Source organism: Talaromyces amestolkiae (genome assembly GCF_001896365.1).
Source record: "Talaromyces amestolkiae strain CIB chromosome Unknown scaffold19.1, whole genome shotgun sequence".
In the NCBI taxonomy this organism is placed as follows: domain Eukaryota; kingdom Fungi; phylum Ascomycota; class Eurotiomycetes; order Eurotiales; family Trichocomaceae; genus Talaromyces; species Talaromyces amestolkiae.
This window is the reverse complement of record NW_024468055.1, coordinates 199,171-225,006: the sequence shown is the minus strand read 5'-3', so window position 1 is coordinate 225,006 and position 25,836 is coordinate 199,171. Positions and strand designations below refer to the sequence as shown.

The 25,836-nt window shown below is 45.3% G+C and overlaps 8 protein-coding genes across 8 annotated transcripts; 1 reads left to right on the top strand and 7 right to left on the bottom strand.

Moving 5' to 3' along the window:
* Nucleotides 1-197: 197 nt before the first annotated feature.
* Nucleotides 198-2,413, bottom strand: BHQ10_008401 (uncharacterized protein; the record flags this gene model as incomplete). Its single annotated transcript, XM_040881203.1, has 3 exons — nucleotides 198-395; nucleotides 1,433-1,650; nucleotides 1,708-2,413. 3 exons carry the CDS (start codon nucleotides 2,411-2,413, stop codon nucleotides 198-200), a joined length of 1,122 nt encoding a protein of 373 aa, XP_040736903.1.
* A 336-nt stretch (nucleotides 2,414-2,749) lies between these two features.
* BHQ10_008400 (uncharacterized protein) lies at nucleotides 2,750-4,262 on the bottom strand (the record flags this gene model as incomplete). The annotated part of the gene is made up of 2 exons (XM_040881202.1): nucleotides 2,750-4,049; nucleotides 4,120-4,262. 2 exons carry the CDS (start codon nucleotides 4,260-4,262, stop codon nucleotides 2,750-2,752), a joined length of 1,443 nt encoding a protein of 480 aa, XP_040736902.1.
* Nucleotides 4,263-4,973: 711 nt separating this feature from the next.
* On the top strand, nucleotides 4,974-6,734 carry BHQ10_008399 (uncharacterized protein; the record flags this gene model as incomplete). The annotated part of the gene is made up of 1 exon (XM_040881199.1): nucleotides 4,974-6,734. One exon carries the CDS (start codon nucleotides 4,974-4,976, stop codon nucleotides 6,732-6,734), a length of 1,761 nt encoding a protein of 586 aa, XP_040736901.1.
* A 250-nt stretch (nucleotides 6,735-6,984) lies between these two features.
* BHQ10_008398 (uncharacterized protein) lies at nucleotides 6,985-7,575 on the bottom strand (the record flags this gene model as incomplete). The annotated part of the gene is made up of 4 exons (XM_040881198.1): nucleotides 6,985-7,111; nucleotides 7,184-7,380; nucleotides 7,448-7,483; nucleotides 7,561-7,575. The coding sequence occupies 4 exons, from the start codon at nucleotides 7,573-7,575 to the stop codon at nucleotides 6,985-6,987; spliced, it is 375 nt and encodes a 124-aa protein (XP_040736900.1).
* Nucleotides 7,576-9,629: 2,054 nt separating this feature from the next.
* On the bottom strand, nucleotides 9,630-11,515 carry BHQ10_008397 (uncharacterized protein; the record flags this gene model as incomplete). The annotated part of the gene is made up of 6 exons (XM_040881197.1): nucleotides 9,630-9,843; nucleotides 9,895-10,199; nucleotides 10,325-10,586; nucleotides 10,638-11,214; nucleotides 11,277-11,422; nucleotides 11,478-11,515. 6 exons carry the CDS (start codon nucleotides 11,513-11,515, stop codon nucleotides 9,630-9,632), a joined length of 1,542 nt encoding a protein of 513 aa, XP_040736899.1.
* A 4,346-nt stretch (nucleotides 11,516-15,861) lies between these two features.
* On the bottom strand, nucleotides 15,862-17,271 carry BHQ10_008396 (uncharacterized protein; the record flags this gene model as incomplete). The annotated part of the gene is made up of 2 exons (XM_040881196.1): nucleotides 15,862-16,079; nucleotides 16,134-17,271. The coding sequence occupies 2 exons, from the start codon at nucleotides 17,269-17,271 to the stop codon at nucleotides 15,862-15,864; spliced, it is 1,356 nt and encodes a 451-aa protein (XP_040736898.1).
* Nucleotides 17,272-18,657: 1,386 nt separating this feature from the next.
* Nucleotides 18,658-20,022, bottom strand: BHQ10_008395 (uncharacterized protein; the record flags this gene model as incomplete). The annotated part of the gene is made up of 3 exons (XM_040881195.1): nucleotides 18,658-18,750; nucleotides 18,821-19,739; nucleotides 19,796-20,022. The coding sequence occupies 3 exons, from the start codon at nucleotides 20,020-20,022 to the stop codon at nucleotides 18,658-18,660; spliced, it is 1,239 nt and encodes a 412-aa protein (XP_040736897.1).
* Nucleotides 20,023-22,820: 2,798 nt separating this feature from the next.
* Nucleotides 22,821-23,904, bottom strand: BHQ10_008394 (uncharacterized protein; the record flags this gene model as incomplete). The annotated part of the gene is made up of 5 exons (XM_040881194.1): nucleotides 22,821-23,100; nucleotides 23,159-23,291; nucleotides 23,356-23,603; nucleotides 23,658-23,780; nucleotides 23,837-23,904. 5 exons carry the CDS (start codon nucleotides 23,902-23,904, stop codon nucleotides 22,821-22,823), a joined length of 852 nt encoding a protein of 283 aa, XP_040736896.1.
* Between the last annotated feature and the right edge of the window lie 1,932 nt (nucleotides 23,905-25,836).

The following is a 25,836-nucleotide window of genomic DNA, read 5'->3' as shown; positions in this document are numbered from 1 at the left end:
CTGTATATGGCTATATGGTACCGTGTTATACGGCATCATCGCTCTCTAAATTTCTATCTTGTAGTAATATACGTACGGATTTGACATAATTACTACAGTGTAGATGGAAGAATACAAATGACTCGGTTCCTGGTACGTACTACGTACTAGCAGGTAAACACCCTCGGAGCACAGTACACCTAGACCGTCCTGCACAGTTACATACCACCCGCAAAGCTTCTCCCCTGAACGTAAACATCGGCCCCATGTCCCCCGAGCCGTCCACGCCCGCCAATGCCATCTGTATCGGCTGTGCACATCATCCTGCATTGCCGATCCAAGCCCTGACCTCTTTTCTGCGCTGCCGAGTCAAGTGCGTTGGTCGGAGCTACGTACACTCGTTCGAGGTTGACGTCCTACCGTTTGTTTAGACTTGGGCAAGGGGAAATCGAACAGGTGGCTTGCAGGTGGCTTGCAGATACTTTATACTTATACTCACCTTCGAATATAAGTCTTCATCATTTCATTTAGTGCAGGACGATCTGAAGTTTCTAAACTAGTCTGGTACGTTAGTAATAGTATGTATTCGGAGGAGCGTATTCCAGCACCCATTACATAGAAAAAGACGTAAGTTTTTCAAAATGTACGTATATGGAAAAAGTGATGCCATATTACCGAGAAGTATCTTATTGCTCTTGATTATAGAGGAAGATGACGATGGTTACATTTTCCTCTATCAGCCCTACGGGCCAGCCACTGACGTAGCCAACAACACCACGCACAACGGAGATAATCACGGACGAACTGCAATAGCTCTTACACCATTATTAACCATGTACGATACAGTTTATGGAAACAATTAATCTCGATATTATTCATTTCTGTGATTTGCAAGACGTCGATGCCTACCTTAGCAGGTAGAGTTAGGGCAAGGTTCGAGAAACCCTATATCATAGTACATCTTCCCGCTTCACCATCAATGCTAGGGGCCAATTAATTAAGCCATGTACCAAAAAAGTAAGATTTTCAACAATGAGAACTGATCAGTTACCCCGCTACCGCTCTGCAATCTAGATACATGATGGTCAATGTCGCTGTCCGAAGCTAATAGACGGACATGCCCGAAAACTTCTTGTAGTTTCTGAAATGCCAAGGATAATTTTCTGGTCAAATGCAAGGTGAGACCTTCGACGATTCTAACGTCCCCTTCCATACAGCAATGGACAAGCTGCGAGTCACTTTCTATCGGAATGGATAACCTTGATAGGATGGGAAAGTTAAGACAGGTCCTGTCCTACCGAGAAATAAAGTCTCGCAGGTTTAAACCATCTAGGCTGTCATCAGGGCGGCCAAGCAGGCTTTCAAAAGTAGAGGTATCGCAGACGTGGCGGCTACTATTCTGATGAAATCCCACGTTCGAAACGATCCACTGTGGTGACCTGAATGAACGTACATGCTTCACAAGCTGACTGTAGTTCAAACCCTGGAATGGACGGGAAGGTCGTGGAGAAAGCATTGCATGCGACTTCAATTCCTTTGTCAAAGCTCCGTACATGATTGAGCTGCATTCAAATCCACAGCCCAGCTTACCGTCCAGCAGAGCCTCGTGTTTCTCATGCAGTAGGTCGACAATTTCCTCGATACCTTCATGTCTGTGGCGGTTCATAGATTCTGGCAAATTTATTAGACATTTATCAGTCATGAACGATGAACGAGAGTCCAGCTTACCAATGACCCGATCAGGAATTGGGAGTCCGAAATTACTGATTACACCATTGCTATGCGACATGGCCGTCGCGGTGATCATATGAAATCGCTTCTCATACCGAAAAGCCCAAGAAATCCACAACCACAAGACCAAATCCCGACAATATATCCCAGGGAGTCTCTCATCCAAAGCCTCTACCCAAATATTCATGAAAAGCCCCATCACATCCTTGCACTCGAAGTAGTCCGCAATAAAAGCGACTTTCGCAAGCATTTCGACGGTAAGTTTTCGCGGCATCTGATTGAATTGGCAATGCATGATTCGCAGCAGAATTAGAAACGCTTCGATGTCCCAGTCCCCTGTTATGATTTCGACGGATCCCTTTTGTAGGAATGTGATACTCTCTTTCCATGAGCTTGTGAATGCCTTCTTGAAGAGGGGGGAGGCACTCGTCAGATGTTTCGCGGATACTTGGATGCAGAAACGAGGGAGATCCGACTTTTTGTCGTTGTTTTGCTCATTGTGACGAACGCCCGAAGCACTGGTGGCCATTTCGCTCATTCCAAACTCGGTAGACTTGTCATAATCCTCATCCTCATCCTCATCCTCATCCTTTTCGACTTTCTTCTCTGTGATATAAGCTTCAGACGCAAATGGGGCATTCGCATTGCTCAGGACGATCATCACTTCACCGTCTGGGTCGATAATGTGAGTTGGCTGTTCCATGATGGTTGACTTTTCAGCAATCGCTGACGGTGTATTGGTCGGTGAAGAGGGGCGGGGTGAGGTGAGAGGAGAAAGTAAGAGCAAGAGTGAGAAAGGTGAGAAGTTGCCCCGGTCATGTCAACTGAGAAAATCCTTTACAAACAAAATTCAAGCGTCTTTCCCCTCATTTGATACAAAATCATAAATGTCATACTTATAAGAGACATTCGTGTATACATAAATAGTTTTGGTATGCAATATATTGTCGCAACAGATCTATACGCTAAATAACAACAGCCGAGAAAAGAAAACGCTCAAAAACAAAAAGTCTATATATTCTTCGATTTATGAATCAATCTAGACTTCAAATCCATGATCCAACCAGTGCCGCACCACAATCTTGCCCTCAGAGAACCCAGGCTTGGGCATCCGCACTATAATCGCTGCATGACTGTGGCGAGCTTTATGAATGTACACCGGATACTTTTTGATCCCCACCGCATTCAAATTATCAATAATTTCGAACTGTGCTGGCGTCAGAGCCAAGAGCGGATATTCTGATTTGTCGCCTTCTTCGGTCGTGGTTTCGGATTGAAACTGTTTTTCGACAGATTGCTTTAAAGAATGTCGTCGGATTTTGGTGTTGTGTTCCTCATCGTTGCGTTCTTGTTCGGAAAGGTATTCGTTGCTCTGCGATGCGTTGAGATTTTCAAAAACGTCTTCCACTGCGCCGCGGACGTCTTGCATTATCAGCGGCACTCTGTATCGACTTGGTAAAAGGTCCGCCTTGCCCTGTTCGTATAGTTTGATGCGCTGCTGGCTGAGCATATTCTGAACTACAGAGTTGGCCAGAAACAACACTGTAAAGATTGGAAGGAATACTGTTAAAAACAGATAGGATAATGTTGTCGTGTAGAACTTTTTAAACGCCTTGTTCAGTCCTGCGAAATAGCTAGACGTCTCCTCCGTCGCTTCCTGCGTCGGAAGGACGTACTGGTCCGGGTTGATGATAACCTGTTCGTATCCATCCACATAATTTATATTCGCCCTCTCCGGGTCGGGGAACGGATCGGTCTTTGAAATTGCAGTCGTATAAAACACCGTCGAACGATCATTCACAATATTCGCATAGACACTCCGATTCTTGAACTTGGCCAATCCACGTATAAATATGCTGTTCGGGTCTGCTAACAGACTAAGCAACGGCTTCCCCGTCCCTCGAAAGTCATCAATCATGAACAATTGCCTCCCCGAAATCGAGACTGTGCGAGCCCCGAGGACATTCCACATATGACTCGGCCACCCTTTTATCGGCGACCGCACGCCAACATGCGGCGACACAAAGGTCGTGAAATTCATCGGCTCGAGTTTGTCCAACGTTCCATTTGCTTCTAACAACCCAATTGCGTAGCGGGCCACTAGCCCTCCGAGCGAGTATCCGACAACACTCAATTTTGTGATCGTATGGCCTTTGGCGGATAATTGCTCGAGCGTATCTTCGATTTCGTGCACGACTCGCTCCCCGCCGAGCTCGATGCCATCGTACGTATATGTCCCCGAATTGCGTTGCGCTGCAAGTATATAAACCCCCTCTTTTCCATATCGTTCGCGGATCGCAGAGGCGACGTAGTCTAAATGCGACGGATTTCCCCATAGCCTGCGCAGTCGCAGTCAGTTAATTGCACGCAATTAGAAATCGTCCAATGACGTCAGCGAAAGTAACGTACCCATGGACAAGAACACACAAATGATTGGGTCTACAGCCCGCATTGTCGTCTAGGAAGTCGCCCATTTCTTCGAGGAGTCGGTAGCAGTCGTGCGACAAAGGGCGATAGGAGAGGATGCTAGACCAGGCGAAGGGGAAAGCCATCTTTCTTTTCAATGCGGCAGCCTGGATCCGGATATAGGAGATAAGTGCTTAGCGGAGATGCGATCGGGCCAATCACGTGGGTTGCCGATGTTTGCCTTGTTTGTTTGGCTGAATCGTCTGTGCAATTGTTCACTTCTTTCGCTCTCTTGACGAGGTCGATGGTTGATGTTCACACAGCTATCGTATATAATGACTGCTCTGTCTGATGTCCGGAATATGTCCTCGAAATGAATCAGTTCCGGGATTGAGAAGACAGCCAGTTCGTTTGAGTGCTGATTTCAGATGACGATCCGACGACTGCCTGGAATGACGGGAACAAAATGACTGGCATGCAACACTATCAGTGACTCGTGAATTAGAAGTGAGCAAGAGATGAGACTACAAAAACCACCAAAAGACCAAGGCTAAGCGATTATATACCGATTGAACTGTGCGAGATACATCACATCTACGCGGACACCTCCCTTATCATTATATTCTTATCGGGTGCCCAATCGCCACCTAGACATTGTTCGTACAACCAAGGACTCTGAATTTGAGGCTTATCTCTGTGCACAAGATAAGCTCGTTTCACCGGTGGCGCCAACACTGCACCTATTGGACTATTGGCGGCTGTTGTACGGCGACCTTATCATATCATTCACACCGTCTATTCTACTCAGGTCTGCATGCCGATAACGTACGGCTCTACGCTAGTTGATCTTGGGCATCATGTTTGCTCCGCTAGGGCTGTTTAAGGGTGTTGTTTGTCCCGAGGGATCGCATTGTGGGCTGTTGAACTGCATATTTCTGCATCAAGAGCCAAAAATCTTGGAAGCCGAGCAAGGCCCGCGCTTGGACCAGACAGATGTTGTTCGTGAACCGGCGGAGAAGAAGCGGAAACTCGTCCACGACCACGATGAACAGCCCAGGAACCCTGGACCACAGCGCCAGACTGCGAAAACGACTGCGCCAAAAGAGATCAAAGATCTTGCATCTGCCCGGAGAAAGGTGTCCCCTCCACCCAAGACACAGGAGAAACCTACCAAGACAGCAACAGCAACAGGCCCAAGCGTGAAAAGAAAAGCGCCTAAAGAATCTTTGAACCCAAGACTGCTCAAAAAAGCGCCTGCGACGCATTCAGTCCGCTCTACAATTCTACTCAAACTCCATGGAGCCATGAAGGCGCTGAACGAGAAAATGACCAAACTCAAAGATCCCAGCAAGGCTTCTCTAATCTTGACGCCTGATGAGTTGATTGTCATGGCGCTGGATGAAGAGCAGAAAACGGCAAATGAGAATCCGTCTGTGTATGGGAACATCATCAAACTCCGAATCGTAAAGCTGTCGCGAATGAGTTTGGAGGATTGGGAGAAAGAGGTTGTTGCGCATCTCAATGCGCGATATTACAAACTACAGCCCGCCAAACCGAGTCATCCAGACCAGAAACGATACACAACAAATCTAACAGAAGATGAAGAAATTGCGGTCGCACGCACGCTGCACACTGAAATTAAAGGCAAAGAACAATTCGGCTACATCACCCACATTCCAACAGAAGCCGAAATCCTCGAAGCGCAAAAGGGTGTCGAAGCAGCAGATGGGTGGGAGAAGTGTGACCGCTGCGGAGGCAGATTCCAAGTCTTTCCCGGTCGTCGGGAGGATGGTGCTCTTGCTTCTGGAGGACAGTGTACGTACCATCCTGGAAAAGTGTTTCGGCCGCCTAGAAAGGCGACCGATCATATTACTGGTGGTCAAACAGAGGCGTATTTCCCGTGCTGCAACGAAACGGTTGGCACCTCAGCCGGATGTACAAAGGCGGACCATCACGTTTTTAAAGTGTCGGACCCGAAAAGACTTGCTGCTATATTGCAGTTTGAGGAAACTCCAGCGAATGCCGCGAAGGGGAAAAACCCGGTTACGTTTGATTGTGAAATGGGATATACAACCTTGGGCATGGAACTGATACGTCTGACGGCAGTGAGTTGGCCACAAGGCGATACCTTGCTCGACGTATTAGTAAAACCATTTGGAGAGATTCTCGACCTGAATTCTCGGTACTCCGGAGTCTTTCCTGAACACTTCGCATCTGCCATTCCATACACCAAAACTCCGCCTCCTGGGGAAGCCGGAGAAGGAAAAATGCGAGTCGTCGATTCTCCTGCCGCAGCACGAGCCTTACTCTTCGACCTTATCGATCCTTCTACACCCTTGATCGGGCACGCGATTGACAACGATCTAAACGTCGTACGCATCATTCATCCTACTATCATCGATACGGTGCTTCTCTACCCACACCCACGTGGGCTGCCGATACGATATAGTCTCAAGTATCTGACTAAACTCCATCTTGAGCGGGACATACAGATGGGTGGCGACAAGGGGCATGACTCGAAAGAAGATGCGTTGGCGACGGGAGATTTGGTTAGAGTCAAAGTTGTCGAGAAGGCGAAAGCGCTGAAGAGGGATGGAAAATGGCCATTGGCGAGTTGATTACGATGAATGTATATACACTACGAATTAGACTGCAGTTGCATAATGGAAGCATTCCATTTAAATGTATTTTTTACTACCCAGACATTGTGTCCAAAGTAGCTATGACACCCCAATACAACTAGTTACATCAGGGGTATCACTTTTTTTCTTCGTCCCAGCAGAATCCTCCCGTCGAACCGTGAATGGGCAACCGGCTCTCTAGTCCAACCCTACTGTCGCATGCAAATCATTTCATTGAAGAAATAATTTACTCCTCGTCTTCATCAGCCTCGTCGCTAACGACGTTGTAGAAGCGGAGCTCGTAGACACCCTTGGCGGTAGAAACGACGCGAAGCCAGTCACGGAGCTGCTGCTTCTTGAGGAACTTCTTCGTCCTGTACCCCGATCACAATTAGCACGATTGCCCCCCAAATATGAAATTTAATAGTGAGGGGTTCAAGACGTACAAGTACTTCAAATACCGACCGGAGAAAGGGATGTGAGTAACAACCTCAATCTTTCCATCACCAGACTGGGAGATCTGGACATCGTCGCCGAGGTTTCCGACGCGGCCCTCAACCTTGATGCGGTCGTGCAAGAACTTCTCGAAAGCGGAGACGTCGAAGATCTTGTCGCTGGCCGGTTGGGAAGCGTTGATGATGAACTATGCATTCATCAGCACACATGCTCATCAAAAACAGGATAAGATGAGGGAGGGAAATGGAACATACCTTCTTGGTGACCTTCTGAGGCTTCTTGGTGCGAGCCTAATATATCCGAAATGCCATGATTAGCCTACTGTTCCTTCTCTTCGGAAACAGCAAAGCAGTTTGGTTCAACGTACAGCGGTGGGAGCCATTTTGATTGATTGTTTTGTTTGTCTGTTCGACTGACTTGACGAGAGGTATAAGAACGCAAAGAGGTGAATATCCTGCGCCTGCTGAGAAAGTTGTGGTTGTCGAGCTGGTGGAGTATCACGAAAATTTCCCGACGGTTAAAGCTGGAAGCCGCAATGTGGATTTGGTGGTTTCCTGATTGGGCGGGAGATAGGGCTAGGGCTTCTGTGCTAGGAGCATTTGATTGGCGGGCTGTCCGCCTCGGTAAGTCCATTTGCATTGTTTACATGTTTGCACCCTTTGCTTTCTTCCTCACGCACAGACCACTTCCCTGACATATATAAACTGTCTCCCGCCCACCTCTCTTTCCATTCTCTTTCTTTCTTCTTTTCCTTAGCTCTCTTTGCCTTTTGGCTTAGATCAAGTGTAGTATCTGTTCTTTTCAGTTTAATCTCTGAAAGTGTTCTCCGGAACACCATTGATTATTCTCATTTTTGTACCGCGCACTTCAAAGTCTCTGTGCTTGCACATGCTTTGGTGCACAGTGTCCTCGGTCTAACACTACCACCGAGTGATGCGAATACTTTCGCTTTTTCATTGTTCAGTCGGCTTGTTCGGCGGGATGGAGAAGAAGTTTCTATTCTGAGAGTAGGCAATGGTCGTTGAGGTCTTGCGCTATCTGTTGTCGAGATTCTTGTACGTGATGTCTTGTTTATTTGACCGTTTGAGTAAATGATCTTAGATTTTGAGTGATTAGGTTGGAGTTCTCGTGTACGTCTTGAATAATGTAAACAGAAAATTCATAACGGTTGGTACGATTTTCGATAGGTAAGCGAAATATCCTTCGACTTCTGGCAGAACTGAGCACTGACATTCCAATCAGCTCATGAAGCCTCTTGTCTGAAAGCAATACAGCATGCCGATCCGTTCGCCCTATCGCTATGACTCTACTCGTCGCTCTCGACCATGAACCAGCTGCGAGGGACTCGTTCGAACGAGTCCGCACGACGCGCACAAATCGGCAACAATGCCACCAGATAGAATCGAAACAATGCGACGGATAGAGAGATCTAGGCAACACGCTGAAAGGTTCTGCCTATTCACGATTGCTGGAAAGTGGCGATTTCTGGGGAGATGACTGGGAGAATGCTGCCTAAAATGTGACTCGGTGTTGGCGTCACACAACGTCGATTGGGACTTCTAGCTGCCTACACAGTCAAGCAGCCTAGAATGTGAACAACCTGCAAAGCATAGCGGGGATTCAGTTCGACCGCTTGTTGCTCTTGCTGTATCATTTCCAGCCTGTCTTCTTTGATTTGGATGCGTCGATATAATTCTTAAAACCCCAAGTCACGAGACAGTCCCACCCCAGTTTCGCAAGGAATCGAGACTCGGAGACACATCTCCTCCCAAGAACTAGAATTGCAGTGCAGTAAGCCACCATCCCGGGGACATTAGAAAGACACAACGCCACCTTAGATCCAATTCGTTAGGCCTGTTATTTTATATGCTCTTCGAAGCTAGAATTGCAGTATACTTAGAAAGGCGCAGCGTTGGGACACAAATTTCACGTATTATGTCCCCGAGGTCGCTCTCAGTCCCTCTGAGGAGCTAAAATTGCAGTGCACACCCGGGCCATTTGAGTTGAGCCTCATCCCTCCAGACAGCAAATCCCGCAGTGCGAACTCTTATAACTTCATTTATCATACTGGTTATTCCATGACTCATCAGGCCGGTAATTGCACATTACCCAAGCTTGCTAGGTTGATGAGCCAGCACAAAAGTGACGAAGGCAAGCAAAGCTGTATAGTAGTTTGCACCTTCAGAGTAACAACTGACACACTCTTCTCTTTCATCTGCCCCTCATGTGCAGAGAATTTTAATCTCTATTTTAGAAGATGCCATGCGCAATAAAAAAGCTTTGTAGAGTAGACGTATCGAGCTAATTAATATTCAAATTTGGAGACCTATCTGATGAAGTAAAACACAATTCTTCTTTACAAAATGACTTTGAATTATGTATATTTGCGAGGTTCGCCGGCCTTGACAATAGTACAACGGAAACATAGCACATTCTTCAGAGCAGACCAGGATGAATTTTCTTCCACTCCACATAGCGTTCCTTCCCTGAAACACTTTTTCTCATGCAGCGGTCAAACTCATCTTGAGCTCCTGGCTGGCCAGGTCGTAGTTTTAGCCTGTAAGGCCATTTCTCGATGATAGTATGCTTTTCTTTGATCATTGCGCCGAATACATGACCAGCCTTGTGGACTTCAAAATCCTTTAGGAACCTATAATAACAGTAAGACAAAGCCTGGCTGCTTCGTCAGAATCAAACTTACCTGTCAAAAACGTGGTCGTAGGTTGTCACAAGATCCCGACCAATATTGAACTTGATAAGTGCAGGATCGTATTTGGAGTTTCTTGCTCCTTTTGGAGGGAGATATCTGAGTAGATCTCTCGTTGCTCGACTATGGGGAGTCAAGCCTAGCATTCTATCATCGTCGGTCAAGCTCTCCTCAACTGCATTCATGAAAAGCGTTATCAGGGTGGCATGTGGGTTCTGCACCGGACTTTGAAGTAAGGGAATCATCAAATGTAATGTACGGTGAATTCCTAGCCAGCCCATATCCGAGATGTTTGACACCTGCGTAGGGATATTAGTCTCGTGATATGTGCACGCATAGCATGTCAAAAAACTGTGGTTCCTATCTTCAAAAGATATCCAGTCGGGGGGAGTGGGGAGCGTATTTGACGGTGTTAAGAACTTACATCAATGCGGCAAAAAGAATCAGTATCAAGACTACCGGGAAGGAAAGAGGCATCAAGGTGAAGAAGTCGGAAGGAGATACTTGAGCTAGAAACTCGATTCAAAAAGGAGAAAAGTAGATCGCTAAGGTAAAAGAATAATTTGCCGTAGGTATCAGCAGTTGCAGCTCCGCTTGTTGTATTCAAAACCTCATTTAATGGCCACCCATCAAGGGGGTTTGCACTGTCTTTCATCGGCCAGGTATCAACCGTTTGGAAGAATGTCCTATTTCATGTCAACATCACTTTTGAAAATTAACTTGTTCCGCTGACGCACGGGTTTGGCGCCCTAAAATCCTGGCGCGGGAATCCGAACGGAAGCAAAAGGCCATCCTGGCGAAACTTGTGAAAAGAGATTCGCTCGGTAGGGGATAGGCAGGACATATATCGGTCGCGATAGTCTCTCCTTGAGAAGGCTAAGGTGTTAGCTGCACGAATTTTTAGTGCCTCCTCGGCTGTCAAGCCTGATGGTTTGTTGAAAATCTGTAAAAGGCGATCCCATGATGATTTCTCGAGGACAACTCTCAGCGAGCAATGATTAAATGTCCAGGTCTTCCCAAGAAGAGTTCCAGGTGACTTTTTCTTGGTCTTTTCACAGACATCTTCGATCAAAGGCCGTATACGATCATGAAGAATGCGAATATCTGATTCACGCACGAGAGTCGAGTACCACAAGTGAATGATGCAATCAACAGCCTCATGAGAATTTCCAATAACTAGTGCAACAAGAAGCAGAATCAGATTGCGGGCCACGATATCAAAATCTCTATCATTTAACGTGACTTCAAGAAGGTGATTGTAGCTGCTCGGAAGATTGGCAATCGTCTTGATAAGATTCCGAAGGTCTCCAGAAGCTATTGAAAAAGATATTTCGGTTTCAAATAAGTCTCCAGACTAGACAGGTAATAATACGTACCTGCAAATAAGATACGAAGATCTCCTTCATATTCTTCTCCTTCATTCGACCCCAGTTCAAGGACGTCAAAAGCAGGGACATTACCCCAAAGGTATTTCGTCGCTCCAAAAGTTTCTCCGATGCCCGTACCCATAAATGCGGGAGTTCTGTTTTCAAGGACCCAGGCGGGCTGCCATGTATCCTTACCCAGGGCCGACTTACATGCAATCTTGTGGTGAGGCCAGTGGGACTTTTGGCATATTGGACCGCAATACTGTAAGCACATATGTCAAGACCCACTCCTTTGCATAGGTCATCTGGCTATTTAGGTATGAGCTGACCAATATAAGACAACAATTTTTGCATGTGTATTTGCCCTCTTTTTGGCAAGTTGTCTGCTCCGTGCCCCAGTTGGCACAGATGAACCTTGGGCTATTCATTGTAAAATTTTGCTGTAGAACTTGAATACCTAGAGATAGAGACGCGAGAGAAGGAATATAAAATTTAGTCATGCACGAAACGCCTGACACAGGTACAGCGCCAAGAGTGCATGCATGTATGCCCAATATACCTCATTGGACGATGATGGAAATGCCACATGTCAGCCTCAAATCCGCGTATCCCTTACAGTCGTACTGTCATGTGATATTCAATAAGTTAGCTGTATAAATTTTCTAACAGTCCTCTAATGCATAGACTCCAAGCAGCTAGTAGGATTAAGACGAACGAGGAGTCAGTCTCATCCGCTACGATATTAAATTAGTACAGCACTGTAGCTACAAATAATCAAAGATTCGATGTAAAAGTGAGACAGTTTAGAAGCTCCGTTCACACGAACTGGACTGACGACCCATTGTCCAACCCAATCAAGCCACCCGCAGAATCGATCTTACAGGTTTTTTTCCTTCATCATGGCGAGAAACTGCTTCAAGACAGGCTTATTCACCCCGTTGGGTCCACCGAATATCTTCAACGCTTCATCATCTGTCATTGGGCGTGCACTTTGCGCTTGCGTAGCCCAGGCGTCCAACATTCGATCTAACTCTCTCCATGCATGGTCTTCTGAACGACATATCCCAGTCATAGTCAAGGGCGACCCAAATGAGGTCCCGTAGTCCTTTTGTACGATTGCATAGTACGATGTCCAGTCGTCAGTTTCAACACCGATATCATAATCACCAGGACCCCAGATGGTCTGGCAGTTGGTTTGGATGCGTTGCCCCCGAGTAGAAGACATGAGGTAAGATTCAAGCCTTTTGATTGTTCAACTTCTTGTGTCTTTCGGAGGGTAATAGGTAGATGTGAAACAAGATGTTGGAGTCTATGGACGACAACAGGTAGTTTTTAAGAGGAGACCGAGATCATGGTATTTATAAGGCAGCCCACCGGAAACCCCTAGCCCTAACTTTACATATTTTGTAAAAAAATATGTCCCCTTGCAGATGCAGACATCATTCATAGGTAAGTCGATACCTTCTGGCATTAGGTAGCATACTTGCTCCTCTTGCCAGATAAGTCTTCTCTGTATTGAGGCTCCTTGCTTAGTGTTACACAAGACGCAACAGAGCAGAGTGACACTCTTCCGCAGTAACTTTTATAGTACAGAAATTCTTTAAAATCGGGTTGACCAAGAAAGAAACTATTAATTATTGTCTTGCCCTACTAATTACAAATGGCTCTGATCAGAATTGAGGTCCTGATCTATTTTTAGTTATATTTCTTTCGATTGGCTAGGTATTCAGTGCGGAATTACGTTACGGCCCTGCACTAAAGATGCGATTAATCATAAATCTGATAGTGAGCCTGGAGCAATCCACATGTGTTTACTGGTCGAGCCCACATGGAGAATGATTGTGTTTGTTTTATTCATCTTTGAAATTCTTGAGCTGCAGCGAAGCTAGACGACCGAGCCTGTAGCATTCCTTCCACAGATTGCTTATAGCTTCCCTCGCACTGCTACTGCAACAAGCTCGTAAGGCCTATATGTGACATTGCGTAGTGCAGCGTGATGCCATTCTATAGTATAAACCTGTATATATCATGTTATAGTGACTGGTGTAGAAGAAAGCAATGGCAAGGTACCTAAGTCAAGGCAGTGATACATGTAACTTATGGGTGTATCGAATCTGCGAATGCGCAATACCTAGGGAGAAAATTACACGAGCTAGGGTTATTCCGGATCCAGCCATATATAGACTAGAAAATTATTAGTGCTGTTCTAGAGGAAAGAGAAGAGAGTGTTAGTTGTTACTCTGAAGGTGCAAACGACTGTGTCTCTATGAGATAGATGGGGAATACTACCTACTTGATTTTCGTGCCAGGGAAAGGTTTGCAAAACGGTATTAAATAAAGCTGTTGTCGTTTTATAATATGATTTTTACAAATCATACCCTGGTCATATCTACCATATCGGCTTCTCGTCTTCCAGGATTCCACTGGTTGGGCCCGTCCACTTCCTCTATGGAGCTAGGATTGCCGTGTATACGCATAGGAATCTGTCTAGAAATCTGCCTACAACCACAGCAAAATTTTAAAGTTCACTGCCTCCACAGAGCTAAGATTGCAGTGCACAACTATGACTAGTAGATCTCTTATACTTAGTCTATTAATACCTAAATAGCATACTAAAAAAATATAAACTACTAGAGATTACTATATAATTACTTAACTATAAAAGTAATAAAAATAAGACAAGCTGCTTAGCACTGTAAAAAATTATATTAGAATTAACTATCTGCTTAGAGACTAACAAAGAGAAGAATTAAATATAATTCTAATTATCCTACAGCAAGCTAGACTCGCAATCCTCCTAACGAGTTTGAACCGCAGTGCGCCGACGCAGGATTCGATGCATCCCAATTTCTACCCTTCTCATCCCTCCAGGGAGCTAAGATTGCAGTGCAGCGCGAACTATGGCTGTGTTTATCAATCCTGCAGTGCACAGCCCGCTGCAACGGTCCCAAGCCTTAGCCTAGTCAAGCTTACTGCCTAGATATTGTACGTGATGACTTGCCACAAGAGTGATGAGGACAAAGCTGATTCTTGTAGAGCTGCTTGAAACTACATCATAACAAACTTGAGGCTCCGAAGATCGTGAATTGCAACATAGCTATTCGTAGTCTTTGAACTGCGCAGTAAAAATTGTAGTGCATTAAAAGATTTACTCTTTACTAAGTTAGCGCGGCAGATGACAATCCCTCTATAGATCTAAAATTGCAGTGCAGTAAGGGTCGTGCATAAATCCCCTCACCTGCCCTCATTGGATGGTGAGCATGCCTCTCTACAAGATATTGTTAAGAAACCCCCTTACTAAATTAGCATATATATCTCTATATAATAACTCTACATAGCAGCCTATGCTAGTTAAATCTACTCTTTTAGTTAGACACAGTACAATACATTACGCGTTCCCACTCATTCTCTCAGGTCATCACCAATGATCTCAAGACTCAGCCTACTCCAACGTTTTACAGGATAAGTCTGCCTGAAAATTACTGTAGTGATACAAAGTAGACTGGGAAAATTGTCTGATTGGGGATTACTTCTTGCTGCACATTGGGAATACTTTGCGTATTCTTAAGTTATCTCGCGAATCGACTTGAGATTCTTGAAGTGGTGTCACTAGAGCCTTTGCATTCATTTGACCGATATTGGTACACGTGTACTGTGCTGTACTTAGCCGCAAATCGAGACACAGAGCAGTCCTCCGACGCTCACAACCCCTCCAGGAGACTAAAATTGCAGTGCAACCAATATTATATATAGCGATCTCCCCGACTACCTAGTAGGGAAAAAAATATATCAATGACGGCGGAAGGGAAGACTGAATAAACTGAAGGTCGTGTGTATAAGAAGTTCAGTGTTATTTAAAAATATCCATTACTCTACTTTACATCGTCTTCCCTGATTTAAATGTGTTGATATTTATCTCGTAGTCTGAATACAAATTCTACAGCAGTCTCATTCTGCTTGAGCTCGCAACCGTCTCCAGAAGCTAAAATGCAGTGATATTAGGTGCTAGCAATTTTTCTTTTACGTAGTATCTATTAGCTCCGCTTTTAGACCCCGTCTACAGGGGGCGTCTACAGCTCTCTGTGAGGCTAAGATTGCAGTGCAAATCGCCCAACCAGTTAGTGACTCATTCGAGGCTGTGCAGATTCCGTTAGAATTTAGATTTTTTTCCTTAGGAGAGAAAGCAATCATACAGATCGTTACTGGGGTTGGATTGTGTAGAATCACTGCAGTGAAGCTAATGATGATAATCATTTATCTGGTGGATATATCTCCTTCAAGTGCATGGGTACAAGTCTGCGTATTGCGCTCGCAACTTTTCAGAAACCTAAATTACGATCCGTATCTCAATACTCCAGTCAAGCTAAAACTGCAGTGCACGATCTGCAAAAAAACAGCTTGCCTATATTTGGAATAGTCTAACTTGCTTGCTGAATCAATATGAGTCTCTGGTGAAGATGTTTCTACTAAGGCTATTCTCTGATTTGTTCTCTGGAGACATCTATGGATACCTTTTCGATCCTAAAACCCAGATGAATGCTGCCGGCGCGTTGAGGAACAATGTAGTGCATTCATGACAGTGGTATCTTCATCTTCAAGCTCGTGCAAATTCTAGAATGGCCTTCTCCACCTGGGCCAAGTTGCCAAGCTCTTCATTCTCACGCTGAATCTGGACACACCGCGCTTTGTAGCTGCTGTTTCCGAGCACCTTATTTATACCATCTCGAAGGGCCACAACACTAGGTGTGTCTGTTTTAAGGTTCAGAGCAATTCCGGCCCATTCGCCTCGCATGGATACTTCGGCTTTGTCCTCTATTCCACGATTAGCAATGAAACCCAAATGTCGATATAATCAGAAAAACTTACGGCCACGACCAGCGAGGACCATTGGAACGCCATGCATCACACTATGCAGGAAACCACCATATCCAGCATTAGAGACAAAAACATCAGCGTACGGCAAAATCGCGTCGTATGGCAGATAGTCGGCAATTTTCGTATTTCTAGGTAGGTCAACCCTATCTAGCGTGGCGCCTTGTTGACCTAGTACTCCAACGACAAAGACATCCTCCCGATCAGCCAAGGCTTCAATGGTGGGCTTCAAGAGCATGTTGTAATCAAGTAAGAAAGTTCCCTGTGTGACGAAGACAACTTTCTTTCCCTCTTTCTTTGCCGCAATTAGTTCATCCCACCATTCAGGAAATTGCGTCGTCTCTGGATCAATCTCTTTCTTCGGAGGCGCCCCAATGAATCGAGTATTCTTCGGCAAATCACTTCGCGGGTAGTCTAGGCTCGGACTGCAGGGCTGCAAGACCGCGTTCTCGAGGGTGAAGAAGAAATCCAATATTGGGCCTTCGATTTTCGCAGTGGCGCCTAGTTCCTCACATATATTGTTCGCGTACTCAGCGACATCGGCCCATAGTAGCTTACCGGCCTCGTACATAGCCGCGTTCCGAGCACGGCCTTCTTCGCTGGAATCAGGGGGGAAACCTGGCCCGAACGGCGCTGTGTCGATACTGGAAACCGCCAAAGGTACTGTCCTCAAGCTAAGAACCTTGGGAAACTCTGTGTATCCTTTTGGTAGCGGGGCTCCCAAAGAGAAGGGCAATGTACCCATTCCAAAGGTCTCCTGAAGAATGACAATATCCCGCGTGGTGCCATATCTCTCTCGTAGATTCTCAAGAACGCCTTTTAACGCCTTCGACGCGTTTGGCGTTAGATCGATAAAGTTTTTCTTGAGACCAAACACGAATTGTTCTGGACCTTCAGGGATGGAGAGCATTTGTTTAAACTTTTCATCAGTCCATGCGGTTTGTACGGGATAGAATATTGCACCGGTCTTGCAGATACTATCTTCGGATTCGGGACCCGCGATGAAGTGAACCTCGTGTCCCTGTTTATTAAGGTGCGCGGCCTGTACAAGAAGGGGATTTACGTGTCCCGGAACTGGAGGGCAGGAGATTACCACGATGGGTTTTGACGTCACATCAGAAATCGCGACCATTATGAAGAATTGAGGAGGAAGACAGAAAATGCAGAAGATTATTGGCTTGGTCCTGCCTGTGATATGGAAGTTAAGGGAGTATAAACATTGTTGTCTTCGGGCTTGACTTTGTACTTATACGGAAATGGAGTCGATTGGTAGCCCGCTTCAGCTCGAGCTGAAAATGCGTCTAGAATGCTTTATGGACCCCACTAGAGATATTGGGCATTGATTGGACCTGACTAGCTTTTTCATGCCTTTTGCCGGTGTATATCTCTCAAGGTTCACTAAAAGCCCTAGTGGCCATAACTATTTGGAATTTGGATCTAAACGAGAGCTGAGCTACGCACTAAGCTGCAAGTACACTATTACATTTACAGGGTCATAGCAATCTGCAATGCTAAACTGCATTTTTTTCAGCTCGAAATTCTTCGTTTATGCTTTCGTGGCTACACCGTATGATTGGTAGGCGGGCCCAGCAGTCTGTAGTATTAATCAATTCGAACCCGAATTAAGGCGAATGATACAGTTAGSGAGCCATTTCATGCCCCAGCCCTCTGTACATAAGCCCTAAAGCTAGCTCTAGGAGCAATTAAGGAAGCGCTAGAGCCAGCACGCAAAGCCTTCTCCAGTCAATCTAAGCGAATCAGAAACTTGTAAGTAAGCACCTTACGACGCGAAACTTACTGGATATAGTTAGTAGATACCCTAGGGGTAAAACCGTGGACGAAGAGGGGCCTCCCAAATTGCTTATTTTTGATGATTGCGAAACACACTGATGACTCTGGTTGCCTGCTGCATTTGGGCGTTGTTATAACTTGACTGACTCATGGACAAGCAACCCTTTCCTGTACCAACAACTGCCAGCTGGATTAAATCTCTTTTTTCGCGTAATAGCTAATCAACTAGATGAAGTTGTTGATTGACACTAGTACTTCCACCGTGGGAAGATAATGATATTTATTGCCCTTACATTTGTTGATCACAGTCAGGAATCGAGGTGCCAGATGGATTACCAACTGCTTATGACCAGGCGAGATAATTCACAAGAAAAATGGTAAATATGGTGCTATTTCCCGAATTTCTAACGGTGAGGTTTCGCAACGTCACAGTGGTCCCTTAAAAATTCTGTTTGTTCAATTGGGTTTATTGATTGCAAATAATTCCATGTAGAGAATTTTATTAGAGGTTTAAAGAAGGACTTTGTAGGTATGCTCTAGAGAAGTATGCACTGCTGAAGCATACCTAGTTCTGACACCTACTCCTTGCATATAGTCGAGAACAAAAGACGGAGAAAATACAATTCCAAGTCTTTAAATGACATGTAGGCAGACATTCTATCTCGACGTGCATTTAAGCCCCATATTTAAAGGTATAGGACATCGGTATTTAAATAAGCCCAATGCATTAGTGATCATGCTTTCTCCAGAATTCATTCACAAAATCTTCAACGTCCTTCCAGAATACATCAGGAAGCTCTAGAGCAGCAAAATGGCCTCCCTATCGAGAACAAAATTGGTCATTAGCATCAACTCGTCCTCGAATAGTTAAGAATCGGGCAAGAACGTACCTTGTCATGTGTGCGATACCAGCTTACTTTACCCGCATGGTCAATCCACGCCTTTGGCGGATTTACCAGCTCCTTCTTGAACCAAGAATATCCCAGCGGCACATTGACTCCCTTCCAGCCCTGTGTGAGGGGTCCAGGGTCATCGACGACTAGCTGGTGATGAAATATAGTTGTCGGGTAACATTCTGAGAACCAGTACAGAGCCACGTTGGTTAGGATCAACTCTATATCAGGCGTCTCATCCGTCCAGGTAATCATCTTCTCGCCAATCCAGGCTAGTAATCCCACAGGGCTGCAAGCAACCAAGAAGCCCGCCAAGGCCGGCCGCGTGCCATCGAATTGAATAAAGGCAGCTTTCCTTTTGAGAAAATCCATCGTGTCAATGAGAGATTGTGTCTCATCAGGTGTATACCTGCCCGCTTTGATGTCCGCTTCAACATCCAGACCAGGTGGAGGTGGTATATTTAAAAGATTGACGTGGACCAACTTGCAGGCCGGATCATTACTTGCAACAACTAGTGCTGTTGCTGACCCTAGATCTCCGCCTTGGACAACATAGCCAGACTCAGCAAATCCCAGGGTGTGCATCATCTTTGACATCAGACGGGCATTGTCAACGTGCGTGAAGTCCTTATCAATAGGTGGCGGATCAGAGAAACCGTACCCAATATAATGTGGTATTATGAGATGATAAGGCAAGGATGCTGGTCCGGAATTAGCATATCGAGAACGTAAACTGAGGAGCAATGGCAAAAACTCGACGACGGAGCCAGGCCAGCCGTGGAGTAACAGTATAGGAACTGCTGCTGGATTCGAAGAGAACAGAGCGAAGAAGTGGATTTGGTAACGTCTCGAGTCATCATCAGCGATGGTGATCTTGTACTGTGGAAATGAGTTGAGTGTTGATTCCCACTTCCTCCTGTGCAAATATTAGCCTCTTGAAGCTAAAAAAGTAGAACCATAGATTTTTCTTACCAGTCATAACCCTTCCAAGACTCTATCAATGCTACAAGCGATTTCCTTGGAATGCCAAGGGATCCATCTTCGCGAGAGTTTGCTCGATTGGGAGGTGCGATTGGTGAGTTTTCCAGTAGTATCTGCAATCTGTTGATCTCGGCGTCTGGAACATCGATAATGAACGGTGTAAGCTCCGCGTTCGAGGCGACTTGGTGAGGAGGTGTACCAAATAAAATTGGAGCCATTTTTGCCAAATCTTTGGAATTTCTCTACTTCCTAGTTTGGCGAAAGACCCTCCTTAAGGATCCTGGATGCTGTTCTCGAAAATTGTCGAAGGTCGTCGAATGTCTTCGAATATTTTCCAGAATCTTCCAGATGTCCATCATGGTTTTAGTCACGGATAAATTCGTCCGTGATGTACCCCTGCTTGCTCAGACCAAATCATACCTTCGCGACAATGAAATCCGCGGTGTTTCTGGATTCTACCGGCATCGCTACGCTTCTAGGAGTCAGCAACTCACGATCGCGCGAACAGCTGGAATGTTTTGATTAGGGCTGAAAAGTTTATAAATCTAACAAGATATGAGAGGCAACCATCAACCATACTAAATCATAGCGCGGTGTGACACTTGTTGTTGCATAGTTAGTGCTAATAATCCTGAAGTAGAAAATACTTATAGTGAGTGAAGGGCAGCTGAAATATTATTATCTTAAGCATTAGTGTTGATATCTCACATACATATGATACATCTGATGACAGATTTTACTTAGATAAGAGAAAATTGAAAGACTCTAAGATATATTTTTTCAAGACAATATTTCTAGAAAGCTCACTTCATGTATAATTTATGGTCATATATAGGAATAATCTAATATCTTTCTAGATATTAATGACCGCATTGACTGTTCTACGAGCTACACTCTATCCTGAGACATATATCATCAACCAAGCCAATCGTAATAACTAGGCTTGGTTGTTGTCCAACAGTCAAACGGCTCAGTCCACCAGATGCCCGAATAGTACAGAAAGGTAAGGACATAACTACAGACCGCAATATGTCCCGGCCACAGAGGCTCAAGATCACCGACACTATCTTCAAACCATAGAGAACCGATATCAAACCACAAAACGGATCTCAAAATCTTCCAGGCAAGGTGCAACAGCTGCTGAAGAAGGAGTGGAAGCCCACAAGTCATTGTAGCAAGACACAGACCGAACATTTTTGCAGATCGCACTGTACATTCAAAAAGGCTGAGATATGTGCCCGGTTCATGGTTCTCGCCCTTACTACTGGCTGACGTGAAGGTCCATAACATGCCCCAATTCAACATTGCAACGGATAGAGCAGAATAACGAGTTATCCTGAACGTTGATGGCGGTAAAATTTCAGAATTCATCCATCTGCCAAAAAATCCTATCGAATGCMCCCTATSGAGCCAGTACGATAGAAGATCTGGGGTCTCGAAACTCTTTCTCCATCGCCTGCTCAGAGATGTCGCCTGGAGGCGTTCCCGTGCTGTAAGCGGTCGTTGCGAAATAGTGATCATGAGTATTTCTATACTGAGCCACGCGCCAAAGTAGATCCAGCCAATAATCTGAGTAAAGATTGCACCTGATCCGTCGACAATCGCGAGCTTCATTACCTGTAGGATCATCGGAAGCCATATGAAAACACGAAAAGAAGGACCTCTCTCAAAATCCCGCACGAGATTCAGATGTTCTTGGAATATCTTGTCGCATGTCCTGTGATACTCTCGCTCAATTTCTGGCGGAAGATGTCCGATATGTCGATAACCATTCAATATTGCCATCTCGTTCCCATCGCCATTGCTGCCGAATCCAGTCTCTTCATCAGTATGATCATCCATCTTTTTCAAAAACGCTTTGATGTCACTCGGTTGCCACGAATTACCAATTCGCACCGCCATCAGCGTATGACATACAACTGGAAAGGATACATTCGCCCATAATAATCCTTGTATAATCCTCTCGAAAACAAAGCAAGCCTCGATTAGCGCAAAGACCGGCGATAACCGCCACATGCGACCGGAACGATTCCAGACCAGACATCCACGTGGATGAGCGATGTATCCAATAGTCAAAGCTGTAAGAGTGAAAAAGGCACTTCCTGCAGACCAGTTGGCGTCTGTGCAGGGCGGGCTGGTCTGCACTGCGCTCGGAGGCGGAATTGGGGATTGTCTGTACCACATACCAATGGTGTACCAGATGAACCAGACTAGGTAGAGTGGTGTTATGACAAAAAGCCATATCTGCACCAAAGCGCGCTTTTCTGGATCTGAGATCATGGCGCGTGGATATGGCTAGGGTGGGATAGATGGCGTTCTCAGTTTGCTTCCAGCCAGACCTTCGTTTGTGTATACAGCCTGGTAACTTGTGCTGAAACTATAGAGTACTTATCAGTCCATTTTATTCATACATCGTGCAGTGCTGCAAGGCTGATCTAGAATGGAGTTCTGATTAGTAATGCCCAATCACATCGTGAGCCAAGCGAGACAGGCAGGCTGAAGCTTAGAGCTTGGTGTTTGACGATGTTGGCACAGACATTACGAGTCGTCCTTCTTTCTCTGTTGTCTATATATAAGTTGTTATCCGGCTCGATTCTGATTGCTTTCAAGCATGACAGTCTTGCCTAGTATAGCCGACATAGTCGTGTATTCCGATGCATGGATTATGATATTTTACTCGATCGCATGTTCCATGAGTTGAGAGTATTAGTAAAAGCCAATTGACGCCGTTCTATGCAATAGCATGCATAAAACATATATCTTTTACGTGATACCTCCCGGTAAAGTTAGGTCAATCTCGTACCATGATCGTAGCTTGTTATGAAATGTGTTAAATTCTACAGTCCCCGCCGCCATTTCCATCTTCGGCGCCGGAAAACTATTTTCCGTACCTTACTGCCTCACTACCTCAGGCAGCATTAAGGAAGACGCTGAGATTATATATATGCACTAATTACGATAATCGATTTTGTGAGCATTATGTAGATTGGCAATTCTGCGCTTTCAAAACATTCCACTAAAGTGGCTTCCGCACCACCAAGTAGAACCATGGCGTATCAATGCTAACCCCCTGTCGGAATTCCTTTGACAGATGGTCCAAAATGTCGCGCATCTCTTGTGCCCTGGCACTCTCAGCACCTGATTCTCTTTTTTCAAGGCCAGCGATCACTTCCTCTAGGCCCATCGTGACACACTGATTCCAAATGGGACGGTGTAAATCGTTGAGGCGAAGCTGGTCATAGGCGATGGCTTCAAATCTTGCCGAAGTGGCCATATCACAGTTCGGAGTAATCCACCTGCCCGGAAAATAAGTTTCAGTTAACAGATTAGATTGGAAAGAAAAATCCCACTTACAGAGCGGCATCTGGTGGTGTATTTTTCATCATCGTTGCAACAAGAGACGTTCGGGTCATACTTGCGGGCTCAAGGCCAATGGGTTTGACCGACGGAGCGTCAATGTCGAGCCATTGAAAAAGACCGCCTGGTTCTACGCAGTGTAAGTCGTAAGTGGTTGTAAATATCAAGACAGAGAAATCGCGATATACACATACTAAGTAGGGCCATAATATTCTGAAGCAGCTGATTCAAGATCTGTCCATTGAGCAGAGTTATGAAAAATCGCAGATTGACAATGTCATATTTCCCATGATATTCCGATAGCAAAGGCTGGAATGCATCATGCTCGTGGATAGTAATGTTGGGAGATACCCAAGTGGCAGAAGGATACTGATCACCGGATATATCGAAGCCATCTATCTGCCAATGGGGCAGTTTTTGAGCTAATTGCATAGGCCAGATCCTATTGATGAATAGGTCGGTATCCGTTCCATAAGTCGATCCAGACTGAACTTACGCTGTGCCAGTCCCAATGTCTGCGACTCGATGCGGGGTGGACAGATCGATACGGTCTTGCGTGGCTTGGTGCAGTAGTTGATTGTCCGTAAGTGTAGTGATTAGAAAATGCTGATAGTTGAGACTGTTATGAATATTATCAGTAATTGAAAATAGTAATAGGAAGAATGTCCTCTGTACCGAACACTGGCTCCCTGGTGATTCCTATCAAACACATATCGAGGCCGGTCGACAAGGTCTGAAGCCATGGTGTTGAAATGGATCTAGTGGTGGTCTCAGCCTTAGTGAGCGGATGGTGCTTTAGGCAACCACCTCAATATCTGGGAAGACTTAGCTAGTACTTATCAGTTCTCAGATACACGCTATGAACGAAAAGTCTAGGTAACTAGGTACAAGACTTCTCTACATGTAGGATGTGTACCTTCCGCAACCCATGTACCATACGTCCCGTCTTAAACAGCGGCATGCTGAGCGATTTTAATATGGTACAAGGAATACGTATGCGTTAGCATTATATTATGGCTATTCTGGACGCGGAATAGGCAGCATGAATACTGAATCAGAGTCATATTTCCGCCCTCATTAGTCGATTACATTTTCCGGCCACACCATGTCCAATTACAATAAAAAAGTAGAAGCGTGGTCGAACAATCTAAGTATAACACGAGTTTGCCTCCAGCGCAAGGAAGTTGCACTCGACTGACAGGGTCGGTGTCCAAGTCCACTACCAATGCACAGCCACCTAAGAATGAGCAGGGGTCGGCATTGATTGTCTTACAGGCAAACAAAGGAAAAGCAGGCAGAAACAAGAAAATGAACAAAGACTTGCTTCCGGTAAATCCTGAATATCTCTGGCTCTCAAGCTATATGTCGTTATTAGTAGAACCTCTCTGTCAGGTTACGACATCGATACGCTACTACAGAGTTGACAGACAAAGAAAATGTGATCAGCAATACTGAAGAGCTTCAAAAGGACAGTAGAAAGCTGTCATCAGATATTCAGCCTTCAGAGGACCATGAGATATCTCAGATGGTTGTAACCCAGATGAGGACTTCGGTGGACTTGAATCCGCTAGATCTTCTATACTGCATCTTCAAAATTCGCACTCCATCATTGATTGACCGCCCCAAGATGTCTTTGACTGAAGCTAAATCTTTGATCAAAACACACTCTCAGTTGCCATACGCCTGACCAGATGGTTCCCGGAGCCGCATACCATATATTAGTGCTTATGGCAGGKTGGCAATCAAGACAGCATCTCGAAAAAACGTCTTCGCGTAACAGGAAATCAAGATGAGATAAGACACAATCTGGAATTTGAACAAATTGCAAGAAATTCATTTATTGCTCCTCAATATCCCTTTGGGAGTCAATACCGTCAGACCAAAGGCGGGGAGACGGCGATATAGCAGTTGTTGCTGCGGGTGTAGGACCAATACGGCCAGGCGGAAGGGAGGCGATGACTACATTATGTTTCCCGCTTGAGCAATAGATAGACCCTAGGGTGTAAATATTTGCATCAATAGGGTGCTTGAGAGGTGGCGCATGTTTCTCATCGAGCATTGACTGTGCAGCCGACCTTTTATGAGGCAACGCAGCAATCTAGCCAACAGTATATTCCGAGATGTTCAGCTGTGCTAACGGCACTGGTTGAGCTATTTTATATACCTATTTACAGACAGACATTTGATAGAGGATGAACGAAGAAAGAGGCATAGACAGCCATGCGTATGAACCTGCCTACATGGTGGGGTAGAATTACAAGGGTGATGGTGGCTGTTCATGTAGCTCGCGTCAAGTGACGAGTAAAATGTCTCATTTTCAATTTACGGACCGGGGACTCCCATCAGTCATGACAGATCACAATGGCCAAGAAAATAGTGTGGCAGCCAGGTCATCAATTTGCGTCTCTTACAAATGACATCTCTCATGGAAGCCCGGGCTTTCTGCTTTGAGCGACATGTCCTTTTAAGCAGGAAAAATTGTGTGACAAGCAATTCAAAGCTCTTAGACACAGGAAATCCTGTAGTTATGAAGCTCAAGGTGATATCATCCAATGCGACGCAGTACAGGTAAAGTGACAAAGGCCATGCAGTATCTAGGTAGCACCTTGGTATGACATGCTTTTCCAGACGTCCCTGGAATGCCCAGGTATAATCAAACACCAGTCGACACAAAG